General features: G+C 38.3%; 1 protein-coding gene across 1 annotated transcript in view; it reads left to right on the top strand.

The window, feature by feature from the left end:
• Positions 1–23,307, top strand: part of AUH (AU RNA binding methylglutaconyl-CoA hydratase) — a 112,537-nt gene that overhangs the window by 49,721 nt on the left and 39,509 nt on the right. The window contains exons 6-7 of the mRNA XM_042866121.1: positions 8,079–8,171; positions 8,648–8,704. Of these exons, the coding sequence (XP_042722055.1) occupies positions 8,079–8,171; positions 8,648–8,704 (150 nt within the window). The remainder of the gene's footprint in view (positions 1–8,078; positions 8,172–8,647; positions 8,705–23,307) is intronic.

Genomic DNA, 23,307 nt, shown 5'->3' with positions numbered 1-23,307 from the left:
AGGCATTCACTGGGAAACTGAATGAAATATACAAATCAAACATGAAAAAGGAAAAAAATATATAATTAGCAGTGCTGTGTGTGACAACCAGCCTCAGGCATCATAGCCTCCCTGTGTAGCTGAAACTGTGAAAGGGAGATTCTAATGTAGCATTTCTTTTGCTACTTTACTTTTTGTTGTCTGTTCATTTAAGTGCAGATCCTACTTAATACAGTTGAAGACTGGTAGCATTCTGAATGTATTTCTGGTCTCTTGGTTGTTTTCCAGTAGTGGCTTTGATTTGCTGCTTATCTTGATGTTGAATTCGTTTAAGATACCCTTTGAATGAGTATTGTCTGTTTCCTATAATAGACAGTGCTGTCCTTGCAGAGCTGAAACTATGGACTTTGTCAAATTACATTGGATTGCTTTTCATTATAAAAATACAGTGCTCTACCATTATAAAGCCAATGAATGCGACATTAAACTTCTCCACTTACATGTTATTTGCTATTTATGGAACAGCTTTTCTGCCACAACAGTTAATAACCCTTTTTTTTTTTTTCATTATAATAGCATCTTAAAAATGTAGATATATAAAATTGAGAAATGGGACTGGAAAAGCAGAGGAGCTGATTGTTCTTCTTCACAGATTTGAGGATTTAGAATGGAGCTGGCTCTGCATTTTCAATTCATTGCTTTGATCTCTGTCAGTGCCATAAATTAACATGGTTCCAGCTGTGGTTTAGTTTTTGTTCTGGTAGTAATTCCAAATACTGGTCTGTGAAAAAAAGAAACCGTGCTCTGGGCACAGGTCTTTAATTGTCCTTCAAAAGAACATACAATATAGAGAGAAGGGTTATATTTGATCAAATAATTTATTGAGATTGACATAGCTAGTTCACACATTGACTGTTAAAGCTGTCCTCCAGGATGCCTGCTGTCCTTCTCTTCCCCCTTTAGGTAGTCATGCTATGTATGTTTGATAATTTGGGAAATTCCAGCTCATCTTGCTAGTGTTTGAAATTGTATGTTACAGGGTAAGAGGCCTGTTAGTCTAACTTCAGTACCTAGGAAGATTTAAAGAATGCATGTATTGTCAGGCATAGTGAGTATAAACTCTTGCCTCAATGATGTGTTACCCTTCTACAATAAGAAAGGTGGATGAAATATTTCTGGAATTTAGTAAGGAATTTGTTACTGTTCTTCATGGTGTCCTTCCGGACATATTGTTCAACTGTAGGTTGAGCAGGTTGATGTTACACAGGGTTATGAACTGGCTGAATGGCAGATCACAAAAGGTTGTAGTAAATGAGGCTTCATCTGTCTAGTGGCCAGTCACTAGGGGTGTCTCTGCTATTCCATTGCACACCGTTCCTGAATGGGAGTGGCTAATTTTTTTAGCTCTTCTGTTTTCCTTGTCTCAATTTCTAGTCCTGTATCTAGATATTATTGTTATTAAAAAGTAGCAGTTCTTGATGTGGTACAGAAAACATTATGCTCTGTGGTATCCAGGAAATTCTAAGCTCATTGTTCAGGCTTTGCTACAGGTTTCAACTTCAGAATAGCATGTTCAAATCTTGTATAGCACATACGTTTTGCCTAGATAATGTGTTGGTTGTTGAGGTTGGCTGAAGCAGCTTTGACAATATTGCAGAGAGAGACTGTTTCCTCTGCAGTGTTTGTTGGGCGAGCTGATTGAAAGTACTGTGTAATACACTTAAGGTAATGTAGAAATAAAAATATTTTCATATTGGAATAGATAAAGTACATTTATGAAATGCTGCTGAAAACAGATGCAAGAAAAAAATCAACATGTGTTCAGCTAAAATGACCCTAGTATAAGGGATTTTCCTTGTGTCAAAAAATAATTTACTGATAGTAAAAGGTGTTACCTTCAAAGTGGTTATTGAGTGAGTAAACAATAAACAAATGAAAATCTTGTCCCATTGGAGTCCCAGTGCTCTATCAGGAAGAAAAAAATTCACATAGAATGTAAAAATATAACTGAAATAATTTATCCTTGGCATCCTTCTTTTGTATTGTAAATTTGTGTACTGGAATATGTGATAGACTATTTGTCTGAGGGGTAAGTTCTTAGATGTATTTGGAAAGGACAAAGTGCCCACAGAAAGAAAATAGTTTTCATTTTTCTTATTGCCAAAGCTTGTCTTTGTTTGCACAGAAAGTAGATTCTGACATCTAAGGTTTATTTCATTATTCTTTTACATAATAAAACTAAGAAGGGACATGAAGAAACTGAGAGGTCTGTTTCTAAACTGAATTGTATCACTGGAGACAAATGAATTTTCCAAAAGATCTTGTATAGCATAGAAATGTACAAGAGAAATTTGAGAGAGCTGGCAGTAGAAAACTGTTACTGAACAGTTTTATAAAAATGTGTCTGCCATTACCATTATTTTCCCAATTTTTTGCTATTGTCATCAGGGATACGAAACACACAGTGCCCTTTACTTGTCAACAATAAAGTATCAAATAGAATTTTTTTAAAATTAATAACATACTATGCCTAAATAAAGTGTGAGAACTATTTCTAATTCATTTACTGTGATCAGTGAGTGATCAGTAGAGGAAACTGGGAATGGTACTGAGGGAGATGATCTTAAGAAAACTATAGCTAATGTTGTAATAAAGGGAAAACATACTTTGATTAGTAATCAACAATGAGCAGTAATTATTTTCATTAAAAAGCCAAAGTTCTTCACAGGTAACAAAAAGTATGGTTCTTTACACAGCTTTTTTTTTTTTTTTTTGAAGTTAGGAAGAGCTTTGTAGCATTTCATCAGTTATCATTTGATCAATCTTCTTTGCTTTCAAGACAACAGTTGCAGTCTCTCTTAGCTATTTTCATTTGTTGCTACAAGTATTGGTTGATTTTCACTGTGTTGTAATTACCCTACAAACGTGAGTGAGAGTGCTTGCTTCACTGGAAGCACAAGTAAACTTTGTTGAAGTGACTTGGTATCACATTCTACAAGAAAAAATCCATGCCTAAACATAGCTACCTTTTTAACCAAGTGCAAAGTTTATGTTCCAGCTAGGGAGTTATTGTTCTTCAGAAAAAGAGCTGCAAATATGAAATCAAGATTCCGTATTCTGTTGCCAAGCTTCAGAATTATGTTTCTACTTACTCCAACAAAATTAACTTATATGGAAGTGTAACTATGTGATTCAAATGTGCCTATTATAAAGAATATTTCAGTTATCATAGTTCCCCATGGATTTCCTCTATTGGCTTCTCAATGTGTATAGTTTTGTGCATGTTTATTGTTCTGCCAGGAAAATTCTGAATTATGTACTCACAAGCAGCATGATAAAACAGGATAAAATACTTGGGTAGTGAACAGGTGGAAGAGAAGTCTATATGGAGTTAGAGGATGTAAATATTTAAGTCTAAACTTATTTGACTTAATAATAATTATCCATTCCAGTTGTTATAGCTAGTTAGCACATACTTTTAAGTAATTGTTAGTAACTACTATTCGTGGCCTTTTGAAGAATCTTTCACAACTTCTAAACCAAGAAATTTGCAGCTTTGGTTAGTAAAGGAACTCTATAATGAAATAGATCTTGAACCTTTTAACACTGCAGATGTAAGAGTAGACTTGAAATAGTGTGTTCTTTTTAGCTATTGTTTCTTGAAGTATTGCGTTTAATCCACCACCAGAACCCTCAAGACCTTTTCTGTAGGATTGCTCTCACAGAATTATGGTATCTTGCACTTCGTCTTGTAGAACCTCTTTTGATTTGCATGTGCCCACTTTTGAAGCTTGTTCAGGTCTCTTTGGATGATTGTGTTGACTTCAGCATTGAGCTTGGTTTTAATAGCAAACTTGCTGAGAATACACTTGATCCCACTGTTAATCTCACTGATAATGTTGTTGAAGACCACTGGTCCCAAGATGGACCCCTGGGTAATACCATTCCTCAATAGTCTCCATGTGGACATACAGCATTGACCACAGCCTGGCACCATCAAAGAATTCATTATCCATTGAATAGTGCAGTCTTCAAATCTGTATCTTTCCAATTTTGAGATAGGAATGTGATGTGGGACAACATCAAAAGCTTTGCAGAGAAAAAGATTGTTCAGTAGTTAATGAGAAAGTATCAAATGCAATAGTATTTCTTTTCAGAGGTTACCTTTTATGACTGTAGTTTTGTACAGAGTTTTTAATGAATTATTTAGAGGACTCTATAGTTACATAAGATCACAAGAATGCAGACAACTTGCATTTTCCTTTGAGAATGTTAGTGTCTGCAACATCTGAATTGTTTGTGTGAACTTTGTTTGTGACACACACCTGAGAAACTGTTTCTTGGTTGAATTTTCTGGATCTAACTTTAGTATTTTATGCTGGTCTTTCATTCATCATAAAATCATCTCCAAACAGAAAGTAAATTCTGTTCAGACAGTCCCCAAAAGTAATGCCGCTTATTTTATTATGCTGATCCATAATATCAGAGATGAGTATTGATGGTATGGCAGTCGAAGTTGAACCATCTTGCCGATATTCCATTACGTATTGTTGCCACGTGACAGATGGCAGCAGAGGGGCAATCTGCCAAGTGGTAACTAATATGGAAGCGTGTTTGATGCAGTGAGTGTCACTGAATTTCTTCACATGAAGACAAAGGTTCTCATTGAAATTTATCAACACTTTATGAATGTTTATTGTGACCAGACAGTGGATATGAGCACAGTGGATGGTGTCTTTCGCTGGTGACAGTGATATAAAATACAAACCAAGTTCTGCTGCAGGTAGCCTGCTTTCCAGGGGGACTGGACTCAGTGATCTCTAGAGGTTCCTTTCAGCCCCTGCAATTCTGTGTTTGTGTTATTCTGGATTCTTCAGGGAACAGCTTGGCAGGGTGACATAGGATAAAGTCCTCAAGGGAAAAGAGACCCAAGAAAACCAGTCAGTACAGACCATGTCCTCTAAGCTCAGAAACAGTGCATTCTGAGAAAAAGGAAGGCAGACAAGAATGTCAGGAGGCTTCTGTGAATCAACAAGGAGCTTCCAGACTTACTTAAGCTCAGAAATGAAGTTCTATAGGGAGTGGAAGCAAGAACAGGTTATCTGGGAGGACAGCAAAGTAGTTGTCCGAGAGGCCTGGGATCAGGTTAGGAAAGCTAAAACCTGGACAGAATTAAATCTAGCAAGGACATAAAGGGGAACAAGAAAAAATTGTACAGGTATATCAGTGATAAAAGGAAGGCCAGGGAAGATGTGGGTCCTCTCTGGAAGGAAACTGGAGACCTGGAGATCACAGGGATAAGGAGAAAACCAAGGTGTTCAGTGACTTCCTTGCTTCAGTCTTCTCCAGCAAGGATTGTAGCCACACTGCTCTTCTTTTCTAGAGAAAGCAAAGGTAAGAACTTGGAGAAGGAAGATCTGCCTGCTGCAAGTGAAGGTTGAGTCTGAGACCATCTAAAGAACCTGGAGGTGCACAAGTCCCTGGGACCCAATGATGGAACAGGCAGATGAAGTCACCAAGCTGCTGTTCATCATACTTAAGAGTCGTGGCAGTCTGGTGAAGTTCCCACTGATGGGAAAAGGAGAAGCATAACCCCCATTTTCAAAAAGGGGAAAAAAAAACATCCAGGGAGCTACAGGGCAGTCAGTCTCATCTCTGTGCCTGGCAAGATTACAGAGCAGATCCTCCTGAAGACCCTATGTGGAAAGTAAAGATGAGGTAGTTGGTGGTAACCAACGTGGCTTCACCAAGGGCAAGTCATGCTTGTCAAACCTGGTGACCTTTTATGATGGAGTTACAGTGTCAGTGAATAAGAGAAGAGCAACTGATGTCATGTACCTGGGCTTGTGCCAAGCATTTGACACTGTCCCACATGACATCCTGGTCACCACAGTGGAGAAAAATGGATGTGATGGATGGACCTCTTGCTGGATAAGGAACTGGCAGGATGGCCGCACTCGGAGAGTTGTGGTCAGCGGTTCATAGTCCAAGAACAGACTGGTGATGAGTGGTTCCTCAGGGGTCACTGCTCGGACCAGTGTTATTTAACATCTTTATAGATGACGTGGACAGTGGGATGCAAAAACTCAGCGAGTTTGCAGATGATACCAAGCTGAGTGGTGCAGTTAACATGCTAGAGGAACAGATGCCATCCAGAGGGACCTGGATATTTGACACTTTGACTGATGAGTCCACAGCAACCTCATGAAGTTCAACAAGACAATTGCAAGGTCCTGCATTTGCATCAAGACGATCCCAAGTACAGATACGGGTTGGGTGGAGAATGGCTTGAGAGAAGCTCTGAGGAGAAGGCTATTGGTTGATGAAAGATTCAGCATGAACCAGCAGTGTGCGCTTGCAGATGGAGTGTGGGCTGTCAAGAGAAGTGTGAACAGCAGGTCAAGGAGCTGATTCTGCCCCTCTGCTCGTGGTTCTTAATACCGTCTCCATCCATGTCATCATCACAAGCATCTCCTTTCCCATCACCATCTGTGTCCCTCTGGTCATTATTCAGGACACTGCAGCGTTGTCACAGGCATCTCCAGAGATATCTTCATCACTATTTCTCTGGTTAACACTGGGGGTCAAGACACAGTTATCCTGCTCATTGGGAATGCCATCTCCATCTGCATCTTCATCGCAGGCATCTCCAATCCCAGTAGTGGAGTACTGCATCCAGCTGTGTTGGGTCCCAGAACAAGAAAGACATTGAGCGGTTTAAGTGGGTCTAGAGAATGGCCACAAAGATGATCAGAGGGCTTGTCAATGATTTAGGGGCTGATTTGGCCCCATTCTGTGACCAATGGAGCGGAGGAAAAAGGAGATCCATACCTCCAGAAAGGGGGATAAAGGAAAGAGGATAGCAGCAACAATCTGAGGAGAATCAAACTGATTTACTAAATAGGATATTGAAATGCAAGACAACACTCTATAGTACAATATAATACAATACAATTAGAATTGGAGCTAATAAATCAAATATAATGAGAGAAGGAGTATCCGAAAGCTGAAAGCCTTACTCTGATGCTGAGGCAAGACATACTATCGGGTGGAGCAGCAGGGAGGAGAGCCTGGTCTTGTGACCTTGCCGGGGGCTTTACCTCCCCTCTGGCTTATTATTTGGTGTTCTTCATGTTACACGCTACAGTAGTTCATTGGAATCCTTGTGAGTGCTGTTTTCTCTTAAACTGCTGCTTAATGCTGCTTATTTATTCTTGTATCCTTTTTAGTAATTTAGTATTCTTAAAATTTGAGTGCTAACAATTTAGTGAAGTCCACTGGGTTATTCAGTTTTTGTTATGAGGTAATTATTCACCCTTTTCTACCCCCTTTCTCTGAGCAGCGTAGTGGAATGGGGAGTGGGAGCTGCGGTCAGTCCATAATGCTTTGTCTCTGCCACTCCTCCATGGTCACTATCTGTCCCTTCTCCACGTGCGACCCCCCCATTGGATACTGTTCTTCCCAAACTGATCCTTCTTGGGCTTCCCACAGGCTGTAGCTCTGCTAGCACTGCTCCAATACAGCTTCGTACTGTGGAGCCCACCCTTCAGGCACTGCTCCACATGGGTCCCCATAGGCAGCATCTCACCCAGTCTTCCTGCCCCACTGCAGGAGGCTCCCCCAGGCTGCAGCTCCCATCCCGAATACTCCTGCAGGAGTGCCCATAGGCTGTGTGCCCTCCAGGCCTCATCCCCTGCTGCTCTGTGGGCTCCTCCATGGCTGCATGGGGAGATCTACTCCATATGGTACCCACAGGCTGCAGGGAACTTCTGCTCTTTGCCTGGAGCTCCTTTTGCCTTTCTCCTGCACTGACCTGGGTGCCTCCAGGACCACTTGTCTTCCATTTCTCATCCTTCTCTCCAAGCTGCTGTTGTGTAGCAGTTCTCTCTCTCCTATATCTGCTCTCCCAGAATGCACCCATTGTTGCCCATAGCTCAGCTCTGGCAGCGGTTCCTTGTTTTATTTTATGAACTGTTTTGTTGGTTTTTTTCCCCTGTGGTATGACTGTAATTTTTTCCTGTAATGTGAAGAAAATGTAGTGGTATTTCAGAGATGTTCTTTATGAAACTGATGGTAAGTGGTACTTTGTTTTTCCCCAGCTAATCTTCCAGTACCAACTATTGCTGCAATCGATGGAACTGCGTTGGGTGGTGGCCTGGAACTTGCTTTAGCCTGTGACATAAGAGTGGCAGGTAAATTTGAAACTGTTAATTAAATGAAGGATTATTAGTATTGCAGAAGGCTTAACTACCCTTTGCCTGGACAATAGTCTATAAAAATGACTTTGTTTTCCAACATTGTTTATGAACAATTACTTAAAAGAGATTTAGCAGAAGCTTGGCTGAAATACTTGCTAGGAATTAATTTCATAACTCTGAGCACTGATAGAGTATTTTTTACTGCATTTTATTTTATTATTTTTTGCTTTAATAACATACTTCTAATGTGAAAATTATTACTGTACAGAACTTGCCTTGCTGGGATATTTAATAAAGGCAGATCAATTAAATCTATTAGAAGATTTTTTATAAGACGGTGCTTATGTTTTGATTTGTTGTTCTTTATTAAGGAAATGTAACAAATTAACATTCTTGCAGGACATTATTACATATTTTGCAAATTGTTTTTCTGTAGACTGTAGCAACAACTCAGACTTTTATTTTTTTAGCCTCTTCTGCTAAGATGGGCCTGGTTGAAACAAAGTTGGCAATCATTCCAGGTGCAGGTATGAAATTTTAGCTGTTGTTACCGTGTAGAATTAATCAACATATGCTCTTGGTACTTGATTTCTGTCTGTAAACTTCAGCTTATTTTCATGTCTCCATTAGGGATGGTTGGCCTGTTTTTTAACTGACTGCCCATATTGGTTTCTGAAAGTTAATTAAGAAATGTTGTACTCATTGCAAGGGATTAGCATTTTTATTTTCAAAGTTATATTAAATAACTAATTATTAAGCGATTCTGTAAGTGAAATTTGATGTCTTGATCTGAAAGCTGAGCAATTTTGTTGAAGGTCAGACTAGGAAAAAAGGTACCAGTAACTGTCAGTGTACAAAAGTGGTAATTTAATTAATGATCCACTTTTATGTGCTGTCTGATACTTTAGATTGCATGTTCTGTTTTCATGCTGCTTGTGGACTGAGTATAAGGAATTTAAAAACAGAAAAGATAAAGGAAAAAGATATTTTATCTTGCCAAAAAATTGTTGCTGGGCTGGTTTTTTTTTTTTTTTTTTTTAATGTTTTTAATGTGGAAGGCCAGTTCACTGGCTTTTTCTGGATTCATGATGAATTAAATTTAATAAAGTTACAGAATAACTAATATTTGCTTAGGGCTTTATGTTATGAAATCTTGCGTTTGGATTTTGTTTAAAATTCCATGGTTAAATAATTTTCATTTAAATTAATATATCTGCCTTTCTGGGGAAAGGGTAGTACCTTGAAAACAAATGTATCCTCCTGACCCCCACCTGGCCTTGGCCATCGTTTTTTGCAGTTTTGGGAAACCTTCTTTATACCTGTTTGTTTCCTAATGGGTGGTAAGTATTTTGGAAGCACTTATTTAAGTATTTAATTCTGAGGACTAGTGCTGGAGTTCAGGTAGAGAGGAGAGTTAAAAATACCTTGATCATAGCATTGATATGAACTTTGTGTAAGAAACAGTCTTATCCTATTACCCATATACAGTGATTGTACAGTTTCATTTCAAATGCTTTTTTTAATTGCTATTGTTGAGTTGTGATTTCAGTCGATACTTTCTCCCTGTCTCTTCTTTACCTCTGAAGTCAGAGCTACAATTTGCTTAACGATAATGGAATTGGTGACTGGACTCTTTTCAGCAGACAATAAAGATGAATTATGTAGTTGATTTTAAGGATATATTTTCTTCTGGTGTTATTGTCATGAGACATTGTTCCTTTGCAATTATGTCCATGTGAAGAAAAAGACAGAAAATGCAGTTGTTTCTTTGCATTTTTTTTTTACTTGATTGGTCCTTCATTCCACCAGTATTGAGGGCATACTGTCCAGGAAATTCAGGTCAAGCTGTTCAGATCGTCTCAATATTCAACTTACTAAGCTTGTCTCGTTTCCATACTTTGTGTTATTTATAGATGTTTCAAATTTGTAATGCTTTCAGCTTAAAATGCTAAGCAACTGACTCATCGTGAGTTCTGCTGAAGGATTCATTCAGAACGTTTTACTGCTACCCAGACAGTGGTTTGAAAATTCTTTTGTTTTACGCATCCTAATCATGCTCTGAAGATATGTCTTCACCTCCTTGAAAATACAGTGTATTTTATCATTTTATCATTTTACCATTCCTACTAAAATCGTGAAATTTTAGGGTATGTTCAGTGATTAATTTTTCCTTGCTTCTTTCAGCCTAACAGGCTATTTTTGATGACTGTATTTCGTCTTAGCAGAACTTTTCTTGATCAGCCTGTACTTGCACCACCCTTAATAACCACTGAGAATGTTTTAGTCCTTTTCAGCTTCTGTCTTCAAACTATTAATTCGTCATGCCTTATGTCTTTAGAAAGTAAAGAATGAGTAGAGGAAATTTGTGTGTGTAATTTAGAGAAAGAAATCAGATAGGACTACTTCAATCTTAGGCTTCATGGGTAAGTTGAACATTTTCTTACAGTGCTTACTTCTAGCTGCCCTGAGGGAAAGGAGGACAGGGCAGTGGAGCTGAAAAGAGAAATTTAGCCACGAAGACATGTCAGTAACTTTCTGCTACCATCTAGTACATCTGAAACTCAGCAGCAAACTGTGTTGCTTCTTTTTCTGACAAACTACTTCTATTTTATTCTACTCCATTACCTGTCATGAGTATGCAATAAATGAAAAGATTTTAAATCAGGTGATAATTAACATGATTGTGGTCATATGAAAGTTTTCTCCATGTTGTTTTCTTTTTTATAAGTTACATACTAAAAGATGTAGTAAAAACGTGTTATTAGAATTTAGCAGTCACGTATTAAAATATCACAGATAAGTAGTGATGTTTTGGAACTTGTGTACTGTGTTGCATTCCATCTGTTTTAAAATGGGAACCTGAAAAGACCCGGTCCAGCACTGTCTAGCAAGCAACTAATTTTAATAGAGATTTCCCAAATATGACAAATTTTGCTTCTGAATATGCACTGATGTTCTGCACCACTGTAAAGTTTAAACAGCAATTAATTGAATCCTGGTTAATATACAGTGATGAATTGTTGCTTCTAAGCCTGCTAACAAAGGAGGCATTCATAGAGCATACCTTGTCTGTGCTAGCAACTCAAGTCTCACAAAAGTGCAATTCATGATGGACAGCAGAGCAAGAGTGAGTATGTCAACAGTACCTTCTTTTATGCTTTAGTTTTGTGTACAGACAGCTGCACAGAATATGATGGAGAAAGATTCAATCTCTTTCCTTTAGAAATTTAAATCCAGTTCTCTCTCCACCATGAAAAAAGCCTTATCTGCCTTATGCAAGCTGGGGGAGATAGAAAATCTTAACATTTTTCCTACCTACTTCCCTCAATCTCATAAGGAAATTGAGACTCAGTGAACTAGAGGAAGTGCACAGAAAGTGATGTGATAACTCAGTGCTTTTGCTTATTTTTAGGGCCACTAAGATGATCACAGGCCTGGAGCACCTCTCCTGTGAGGAAAAATTGAGGGAACTGGGATTGTTTAGCTTGGAGAAGAGAAGGCTCCGGGGAGACCTCATTACAGCTTCTAGTACTTGAAGGGAGTGTATAAACAGGAAGGTAAACAGCTGTTTACAAGGGTGGACAGTGATAGGACAGGGGAGAATGGTTTAAACTGAGACATGGGAGGACTAGGTTAGAAATTAGGAGGAAGTTTTTCACACAGAGGGTGGTGACACACTGGAACAGGTTGCCTGAGGAGGCTGTGGATGCCCCATCCCTGGAGGCACTCAAGGCCAGGCTGGATCTGAGCCTGGTCTGGTGGTTGGCAACCCTGCAGGGATAGCAGGGGGGTTGAAACTTGGTGACCATTGTGGTCCTTTTCAACCCAGGCCATTCTATGATTCTATGATTTTCTTTGTAACACTGTGGTTCTGTGCAGAACTCAGCACAAAAATTGTATGCTTTCTCTTTCTGTTGTTACTTCCTATAATTAAGTAAAAGGGGAGCAGAACTCTTTCAGTAACTGAATGTAGTTTCTGATGTCTTTCTGTGTGAAAAGTGTTTCATGGTGGGAAGTTTCTCCTTAGTTAAAAAATTGGAACATTTCTCTCTATCATCCTTTGTTTTAAAACTATCTTCATCCATAACTTATTTTAGTTTTTTTTACCTCTAGTCTTCAATGATGGCTCTACAACACATACATTATGCCTTTCTGAAAAATCTGATTTTATTTGTTAATATCTTATTTGAATACCACTTAGTAACAGTTAAGAGGAGGTACAAATGTTTGTAAACAGCATACTTAAATTTTCTTAATGTGTTAATAGAAAGAAATAGGATTGGTGAGGATGAGAGAGATGCTCTGTGTCAGTAGAAACTGGGAAAGACAGGTACGTATACAAAAAAATAATTTGGATTTGTTTCATGCATGCAAATGTTTTCATATAAATTTTATTTATAAATATGAGGCATTGATATACACTGACACTTAGGCTTCCACAAAAAAAGACAACATAAAATTGAAATTAATACATTCATGTCAGCAGATAAGACCCAGCTACATTAAAAATGTAGCTAATTATTTTGCTGCATACTTACAGCTTTTCACTTCTCTTTTCTATTTTGTTTATGAAGCCATTTGAAGTAGCAAGTCTCCGTTCAAATCATCAAAGCAAATTGTACTTTTATCCTACCCTTGTACCAAAAAGAACTGTGGAATCATAGAATATGGCAAGGGAGAAGGAATCCATAAGGATCAGTGAGTCTAACTCCCGGCTTCACACAGGGCCACCCAAAAATCACACCATATGACTGAGAGCATTGTCCAGACGCTTCCTGAACTGCAGCAGCTGGGGGCCATGCCCACTGTCCTGGGAAGCCTGACCCATGCCCACCGCCTTCTCCTTACATCCAGCCTGACCATCCCCTGTTACAGCTCCATGCCATTCCCTCTGGACCTTCCCCTTTATTTGCTTATCATTCGTCCCTACCCAGTGGCTCTCAGCTGTGTCATTTCCAACTAGCTGCTCTCTTCAGTGCAGCTCCTCCTTCACAGCACTACCCCTTTGCATCTCCTGCCTCGCCTGTCTCTGGTTTCTCATGCTGTGTGCTTTGGTGTCAAAGCATTTCAGATGTGCTTCATAGTATGTTGAACTGCTTTTTGTTTAATGTATACTGCATAGGAGAGCTTTAGTGGAAGCATTTATATGTTCTCCTTCTCTCTCCACTTCAGAAACAGTATTGCTTTGACTGTTTTTCTAGACTTTAAAATGTGTTTGGGGAAGTTACGATACTTACGAATTTTAAAAGTGAGAGGGGAACACACAAGAAATCAGTTTTCTTTGCACTGGAAGAAAACAAGAGTGAGAATGAAAACTGAGTTTAGGTAATCATTATATGTTTTCTGTATTTCTTAAATTGTTCATCATTCACTATTAAAAACAATGTGAAAGTTTCTGTTACAGGATTTATTTTAATATTGAAAAAAAAAAACTCTTTTGGATGAGAAGGGTGTCAAGGGAATTTCCAGATGCAAAAAAACTCCTACAGAATGCGATATTGCTAAGAACAGAAGTTGTATAATTCAACCAAGTGTAAAGGTTAAATAAAATGTGAGTCATTTCAACTTGAAATCTAATGCATCTTATGATGTATTGCCAGTATATTTTTAAAATTTGTATACTTTCAGCAATAATAGGAATAATTGCATATAGCAAGTATTGAAAAGTTGAAGTGGTAGTGGTAGGACTTCTGAACATTAATTGCAATTTTTCTGCAGGTAGGTGCTGCATGATAATACATTATAAGAGAGTTATCTTGAAAGAAAAATCTTCGTGTTGTCTTATAACTTTATACCTGAGTAATCTTGTACTTTTCCATCCCATCTTTATTCTGATATCTTTATTCTGATCCTTAGTAGAGCAGTTCTTGCCATCTTTACTTTTTTCATGACCTCTATGTAGTTCTTGCAAATACAATTTTTTTTTATTACATGAAGTCATCCTTTGAGATCTCCTACCTTCTTAAATTTTAACTGCATCTAGGAGGACTGATTACAGAAGAATATCTGAAAGAATTAGCTTTGAGTTTGTTTCTACTTCTTTTCAGCTAGCTCATAAACCCTGTTGTGATTTGTCTTACTTTGCCTGTTTCCCTATTCCAATCTTATGTCATATGTTTAATACTGTAAATTTCCCAAATGAAATACTGGTAACAGACAGTTTAAAATAAGCTTCTGACTGAATGTACATCTTTAGCATCTCATCAGCATTGTCCTTAAAATTACAGTTATTGAGAAATGACAAGAAGATTAACTTTTTACTTTTTTCCTGCTATAATTAAGGCAGACTCTGAGGTTTTTTTCGCTGAGATCTATCAGTGCTTGCTTTACATATGCAATCCAATTATGATTTGATATGGCAAAAAAAGTTAAAATTAGTTACTCTGAGAACATTTATCTACATTTTCTTCAATCATCTGAAGTCTAGATAGCTTTATTTGCATTTTCATATTTTGTAATGTTTATTCTGTGCATCACGTTAAATAAATAGCCTCAAGTAAAAAATTCCTAATAGCGTATAGAAAACAGATGTTTGTATATCCACTTTTTTCTCAAAGTAATTATGCACAATAAATAGAATGTTACTAGAGAGAAGTAAATCAGTCCTAGTTCTGTAAGCTAGGGAGAATTGTGGTTCTTATGTTTCCTTCTTCTTAAATAAAAGTAAGCTGATTTTCATCAAATGACTGATTTTTTCCTCATTTTATGATCCCTTTTAATGCTGGTGTTAAGACAGAATTTTGAAATGTCATGCAATGCTAGCACTGCAAAACCTTTGTACATAAAACTAATGTCTTTCAAATTTTATTTACAATATGTCTACATAAACGGGGTAATTTGTAAGCAGTGGTAATCTTCTGCAGATGATGGTAGGAGAATATCAAATCACCGAAGCTGATCCCCGTTTTAACATGAGACATAGAGCTTTTTTACTGTGGTACAGAGAATACTGTATGCTTTTTCCTTTGTATGCTGGCCTTAGAACTCTTTCCAAAATTGTATTAGAAACAACCAATTTTTCCTACAGTAAAAGGAGTTAACCGAGGCTGTCTGTGTCCCCAGTGACTGCAACTCTATAGAATATGTTTTAGATATCAAGTTTGGTTTCAGAGACAGACCACTTGTGACTTCTGTTGTTTCTGCTAGCAAAGATTGTAGAACATTTCTTTCTGGCCTAAATTTGGAGATATCTCATTTACAAACCAGAACTGCCAGATTTTTGAGAAGTTTCACTAGCACGAGGAGCAACGCTACATCCTCCACGTACTGCATCTAAAGTTAGTCCTTTATGCTGCAGGAGAAGGAGGAAATAAAACAAGAACAAGAAAAATAGAAAGAAGCCCCAGAAGCAAGGTTGAACCTTAGAGGAAGTGCAAGAGGAGAGAAGGAGAATTTTCTTGGCTTTGGAAAGCACAGCATAGAAGGCCTGATGTTACCATGATTTATATATGGAGAAATCAAATACTAGCAGCAAAAAATGATGTAGTCTTGTTTTAACTTTTTAACTTTTTCATGTTTTGTGAGTATAAAAACATTGATTTTATATCAAGATTGAATTTTGGAGTTTTATTGAAATCAAGATTAAAATTTCGTTTGTACAACCTGAGTAATGCTATCAACTGTTATTCTCATAGATATATTAGATCATGTCCTCTCAACTGCTTAAAAATTGCATTATGAGACTGGTGGATTGCTCATTTTGAATGGTAGCAAGAAATCTGAATAAATGTAACAGAGTACTTAGTTTCTTCAATCCTCAAATCGTTTAGAGTTAGGCCTCACTTAAGTTGTCTTTCAGAGAACGTGAATGGAGAACTATCATGGGTTGTACCCATCATATCTGTGTATCACATTGTATCACATTCATATCTTTTTCAGACCATTTCTGTGTCATTGAAAGCGTCTGTGAAGCTTTGAAAAGAAAGCAAACTTGAACTTTACGTTTGCAGTTTGACTTTATGCCCATATGTAGAATAGTGTGACACTGAATGGAAACCACAGTTTAGGAATACTGTAACTATATCAACAGAATTTACAGTAGGTGCAAAGTGAAGTGTATTCACATGAGGTACTCTAGTGAAAATGAGTTGGAGAGAATTAGGTAAATAGAAAAAAGAATGATTTAAACTACTGCCAGGTAAATAACTATATTTTTCTAAAGCCAGTTAAAATTTAAAATTATACGTATGCATTGCCTGTCAGCTAATCAAGTAGATGAGTTTTATATTCATGCATAAGAATCCAACAGAATTTGTGAAGTCATGCAGGAAGATCTGGGAAGGCAAAAAGTACTTTGTTCAAACCACTCGTTTTTCTCTGTAAAAAGACTACCCTGTTCAGCCCCTGAATGTGTCCTGAAAACAGCACCTAATGTCTACCTTGAGATTTCTTGTGTACTCAAAATTATAAAATCATTATAGAATGTGCACATACACAGCCTTAAGCCATTTTCTTTCAACTTCTCATTTTCAACCTGATCTGCGAACTGAAGAAAATTGAATAGTAATATGCTTTTTGGTGAGGGTGGAGCACGGAGAAAATAAAACACAGCAATATGCAACTGTATAAAGGCTTCTTGTAAAAAAAATTAGAAGTTTTTTTCGTTTTAAAAATTGACTTTGTACTTTGGAAGTAAATGTTAAACAACTTAATCTCAGTATCAACTATCTTCTCTCTTACTATGAATAAGAACTAAAAAATTCCAAGCTTCAAGGTTGTAGAGTCAACTTTTTCTACACATATGTCTTATTTTATAAGATTCTCCACTATCTGACTGTTTTTTCCACATTCCTCTGTTGAAGATAATCACTGCAACTTCAGTGGATTTTCATATTTTTTAATATTCTGCTTTTCCTCTGTTGTTTCACTTTCATTCTGACAACATTTTCTCTTCTCTCCCTATCTCTGTGGTAACACAAGTTGTAAGGTGAAATAACTCCCTTCTGATGATACCAGGAAAGATAGAGAAAACAGTCAGGTAAATGCAGAAAATTATTAAAGTATCAGTGATGGATGAAAATGCATGAGTGAGTCAATATGCATCTGGAAGTTGTTTTTTTAATTAAATTGAATTCAATTATGAAGAGGATGAAGGGAAAAAAATACAGAATGTAGCAGAAATGTTTCACTACCGGCTATCAATTTGTGTATATTAAAGAAATACCAGGAAAGTGGAAGCAAAATAATGGAAAGAGTGAAGATGATTATTAGTACCATAACGGCAGTTTTGGAGGTCTTTGATTGCTGTGTCACTCCTGTATCTCTACATTGCTGTACTGGGAAACATAAACTCCTCATATGTCTAATGTTTTTTTTTTTTTTTTTTCCCAATAAGAAACTGGTGATGTAAATATTCCTTGTAGTGTTAAAGAAACCGTTAATCTGCATAATCATAGACACAATTCAATACAATGTGATGAAAATGAGCTGAATGACTGTACAATACATAGCTGATCATGGTGCGTATCACCTGGTAGTTTTCAGCACTCCTTTTGAAGTGATGACCAAGTATCTTTTTCAGTTACAGTAGCAGTGATAAAAGTACATTTATAAGATTTTCATAATTCCCACATGTGAGAAAAACAACATTCATATGTAGGAACCAAAAAACTCTTAACCCACTCTTCAACAGAGTTCTGAGTTCATTAGCATCTGTGCAAACCTTCACTCCTTTATTTCTTTTAAATCTGCAAATGTACACAATCTAGTTATGGTACTGCCCTGTTTGGGATGGAGTCTTCAACAATCTCAAATCTGTACTGAGAGATTGTGCAAACAGTACCATGATCGAGCAGAGACAGAAGGTGTATGAGAAAAAGAGAACAGGTGCTAATCAGGAAGTTAGTGACAGAGGAACAAAACAGGTTTGAGTCTAAGAGCTTTAAAACTCTTAATAAATAAGGAAAAGAAATAAGATGCCAAGATTTTCCTATTGGTTCTCTTTAAAAGGGTTTGCTTGTAAGAAAGGAAACACTGTGACTTTTATTCACTTATCTAGTTATTTGCTCTGTGTTTAATTTCTTTTTTTTTTCCAGGTGCTTCAGTAGCATTTTTGAAATTTATGTGTGTGACCTCTCCAAACTTAGTTGCAGTCATTTAAATAATCATTTGGTCAGAATTTTCACTGACATCAGTTTTTGTCTCAGTAAGGACTATCAGAGCTACGGTCGGCCTTTAGGATTTGATCTAGTAGTAATGAATCCAGAGGTGGTGAATTGAGAGGAAAAAACAAATCCCCAAATTTTATCAAGATTAAATGAGTAATGTGTAGCTGTCTTTTCTAGACTATTTGAATCTTTATGCAAGTGACCCTTACTGCATATAGTACACAGATAAGAACTGCGGTTTAATCATTGGCATGTGTCAGTATGGAAGTGTATAAGCATAGTTTTCTGAGTGAAATTAATATGTTGTGTTGATTATGTCATATTAAAGTCTAGTTTGTGGAAAAATGTTGTGGGATTCTTTGCAGTACAAAAATAGTTTTCTTAAAATATTTTAGTTTACCTTCTGTACTTGGGTGAATGAAAAGCAATTTGCAGAAATGAACTGACTCAGGACAGACCAAAAAAAAAAAAAAAAGAAAGAAAAAGAAAAAAGATGATGTATCTTCTTCTGTGTTGTTTTTAAGATTCCTCTCCTCAATATGTCTCCATCTCAATATAGATGTTACTGGGGGCGAATGAGTGGGGCTATAGAGTACCAGCTGGAGTATATAAATGGGGCCTAGCATAGACGCAGCAGTGCTTGGTAAGTTCCTAAAAATTATATCTACAGCTGTTGAACTCATTCACAGTCAATGTTTTTTGAAGAGAAGCCAAGGAATTTTTAATCAAGGAAGATTACCAGGCAGATTACTGTGTACTGAGTACTTAAAAATAGACTTACTTTTATTAGTAAAACCACTTCGTTTAAGCCAGAAGTGTTATATTTTTCAGAGAAAATGCAAAAGCTACTTTGATTTAAAACAGAATTAAATTATTATGAATGAGATGTGGAAAGAGATAATGAGATGGAAAGGAGATAATATTTATGCTCTCTAATGGTACTATTATACAGAAATGCCAGCATGAGTAACCTGAGTGCGTTCTAGCTTTAAATTTTGATGGATCTCATACAGTGGCATTTTGTGGAGATAGAGGGCTTTCTGTGACCTGTTAGATTGGAAAGCATCTTATTTAAAGAAAGTTGTTGATGGAGTATTTTAAACTTTGTGGAGTTGTTTTGGTAATCTACTCTCATAGAACTAATTGTTATTCTTTTCCTACCCCAGTGAAACTGGTTCACTTGTTTTTGGCACGCATCCAAGCTGTGAAATTTACTTGATTTTCAGGACCACTATCTAGAAATAGTGATGCAGTGTCAGCAAGGCCGCATTTCATTTCATGAACAAATTTCCAGTGCCCTAGAATTAATTTATTCACTGACCTGTTAATAGCTGCAGTCTATCACTGGTTTATAGAACTGAGGACGTGCCTGGAAATAGTCATGGTCACCCTACCAGGAGATTAGTTACAGGATTTCTTTTTAGAGTAACATTTTTTTGTTGTTGTTGTTTTGATCATATTTGTTGTTTTGATCATATTGAAGAGTCTGACTGCTAATATAAAATAAACCAACTTAATCAAACGGAAAATACTAGTAGCTAGTAAAGTAAGTAAAGTATGTATGTAAGTAAAGTAAGTATTGGACTCAAGTTAACTATTTTGAAGTAGTTGTTTTATACCACATTTTACTTTAATATATCTGAGATACATTCCAGCAGTTGCATTGTGTGTACAGAGGACTCTCCCTTTGAATATCCAGCCCAGCACAGGCAGTTGCAGTGCCAAAAGAAGCTGTGAATCATAGAATCACCAAGGTAGGAAAAGACCTCCAAGATCGTCTGTCCAACCATCCACCTACCAATGATATTTCTCCACTAAACCATGTCCCTAAGTACAACTTATGCATGTTTCTTGAACATCTCCAGAGGTAGTGACTCCACCACCTCCCTGGGCAGCCTGTTCCATTGCCTGACCACTATTTCAGAGAAGTACTTCCTAATATCCAACCTGAGTCTCCCCTGGCACAACTTGAGGGCATTCTCTCTAGTCCTATTGCTGTTTACCTGGGAGAATAGGTCGACACCCACCTCATCACAATCTCCTTTTAGGGGGTTATAAAGAGCCGTAAGGTCACCCATGAGTCTCCTCCAGACTAAATAATCCCAGTTCCCTCAGCCATTCCTCGTAAGACTTGTGCTCCAGGCACCTCACCAGCCTCATTACCCTTCTCTGAATGCAGTCCAGACCTCAGTGTCTCTGTTGTCCTGAGGGGCCCAAAACTGAACATAGTACTTAATGTGTGGCATCAGCAGAGCTGAGTGCAGGGGTATGGTAAACTCCCTACTCTTGCTGGTAACGCTGTTTCTTATACAAACCAGGATGCCATTGGACTTCTTGGCTACCCAGGCACACTGCTGGCCCATATTCAGCCACGCGCCAAACAACAGCCCCAGGTCCATTTCATCTACACAGCCTTCCAGCTAATTAACTCCAAGCCTGTAGGGTTGCCTGGGGTTATGACCAAAGTGCAGGACCTGGCTTATGGTCTTGTTAACTTCATCGCTTTTGCCTTAGCCTAGACATCTAGCATCTCCAGATCCCTCAGAAGGGCCTTCCTCCCCCAGGCAGGTGAACACATTCTCCCAGCTATGTTTCATCTGAAAACATAATGAGGGTACTCTCATTCTCCTTGTCAAGATCATCAGTTATATACTGGACAGAACAGGTGCCAATACTGACCCCTGTGAAACACCACTTGTGACCAGTTATCAGCTGGATTTAACTTCATTCACCACCACACTCTGGGCCCAGCCCTCCAGCCAGTTCTTCAACCAGAAAAGAATAAAGGTACAAAGAATGCACCTGTCCAAGCCACAGGCTGCCAGCTTCCCTAGGAGAATACTGTAGGAAACAGCATGAGAGGCTTTGCTGAAGTATAGGTAGACTATATCAACAGCCTTTTCCTCATCCACCAGGCAGGTGAGTTGATCACAGAAGGAGATCAGGTTGGTCAGATAGGACCTGCCTTTCATGAGCCCTTGCTGGCTTGGCCTGATCCCCTGGTTGTCCTGCACGTACTTTGTGGTCTCGTTCAAGATGATCCATGGCACCAAGGTCAGGCTGACAGGCCTGTAGTTCCTTACAACCCTTCTTGTAGATGCAGTCACATTGTCAAGTCCTCCTGTAGGACCTCTCTGGTTGATTCAAGAACACTTACAGATGGTAGAAAACAACTTTGCAGTTACTTCAACCAGCTTCCCCAGCACACTCGAGAGGATCCCATCTAGCCACATAGATTTGTGACAGTCCAGATGGAGTAATACATAACTGTTTCCACATGGTCCCTATCCCAGACTTTCAGGTCAGAAGATAACTAATAAAGACTAATAACTAACAAAGATAACTAATCTGACTGTGAAAGACAGACATGAAGGCATTGAGATCCTCAGCTTCTTCTTTGTCATCGATATTCATGCTCCCCACCACATCCAGTAAAGGCTGGAGATTCTCCTTACTGTTAATACATTTGTAAAAAAGTTTTTTGTTCTCTTTCACTATAGCAGTCAAGTTGAGTTCAAGCTTGGTTTCTGCCTTTCTAGTTTTTTCCCTGCGTATCCCAACAATTTCTTTGTACTCTCCCTGAGTCACTCATCCCTTAGTCCACAGGTGGTAGACTCTCTTTTCTTCTGGAGTCTTAGGAAAAGTCCGCTTTTATCTGCACTTGTCTTTTTTCCCTTCTTACTGGTGTTTTCATACCAGCCACTTCCGAAGCAGCTTGGAGTCCTTCATATGCTGCCAGTATCTCTTTTTCTCTAATCCCCTCTATCCTCAACTTTAGAACACTAGGGGTGAACCTCAAGTCTCCCCTTGTACTTTCTGCCAGAGACTCCCAGTTGGACCATTCTCCCTGACAGCAGTGTAGACCATGTTTTTACATCTTGTCCTGTTCAGACTGGCCCAGTGGCTACTGCATGAACTATCTCCTGTTTAATTTCTTCAAAGGCTTGTTGTTGCTCAGGGCTCCATCTGAAATCGTTTTTCTTCCACGTCTCTTGATAAAGAGAGATAACAAACTGCAATTTGAAGTATACTTCTCCAGAAGCCCACAACATCTAAGAAAGCATGTATTTCCTTTTTGTTAGTTGGTGCAGACACAGCAGTTATTTTGTTGATCATACGTGTAGGATTGTGATTATGTCCATCTTGCTGTTCTGTTCCCAAGAGCTGAATCTCCTGCACAGGTCCCTTGCCTTTGCTTTATGGCAAAACTGGCTTTCAGAAGGATTTGATTTATTTTGTTCACTTTCTCAAAACCTTCCTCTGCTGTGTTCCTCCACATAAGAATGTCATCAACTTATTGCAGGTGTTCAGGACCCTCCGCCTGTTCCAATGGAGTCTGGATCAGCCCATGACAAATGGTAGGGCTGTGTTTCCACCACTGGGGCAGTTCACGGCAGGAGTACCGGACAACCCTCCAAGTGAAAGCAAACTGTGGCCTGCACTCTGCTTCCAAAGATTGAGAAAAAAAGGCACTGGCAATGTCACTTATGGCATAGCACTTGACTGCCTTTGATTTCACTTCATTTTGAAATATGAGCATGTCTGATATGGTGTTACTCAGCAGTGTTGTATCTTCATTCAGACCACAATAGTCCACTGTTAGCCTCCACTCTCCACTGGACTTTTGTGTGACTATGGGACTATTGAAGGATGAATGAGTCTTGCTAATTACTTCTTGATTCTCTAGTTGGCGAATCAGGTGATAAGGTGAGAACTGGGAAATTTCAGTTAGTGAGATGCTGCCACCAGTGTGCACTGTTGTGGCAGCAATTAGCATCTGCTTAATTTTGCGTTTAGCAACTCCACAGCAGAAGTGTCTTCTGAGAGACCAGGGAAGATAGAAAGCTTAATGTCCTCCATCTATTAGACAGCCATTCCAAAAACCCATTGGTATCCTTTTGAATCCTTGAAGTATCCTCTCCTGAGATAATCTATACCAAGGCTGCACAGAGCCTCTGGGTCGGTCACAGTGGAGTGCTTTTGCCATGTTTCTGGTTAGGCTCACTTCAATCTCCACCACATAT

Source organism: Lagopus leucura, unplaced genomic scaffold (assembly GCF_019238085.1).
Source record: "Lagopus leucura isolate 7727_CA_CO unplaced genomic scaffold, USGS_WTPT01 Super-Scaffold_810, whole genome shotgun sequence".
In the NCBI taxonomy this organism is placed as follows: domain Eukaryota; kingdom Metazoa; phylum Chordata; class Aves; order Galliformes; family Phasianidae; genus Lagopus; species Lagopus leucura.
Note: the sequence above shows the minus strand (reverse complement) of the source record. Positions and strands in the feature narration are given on the sequence as shown.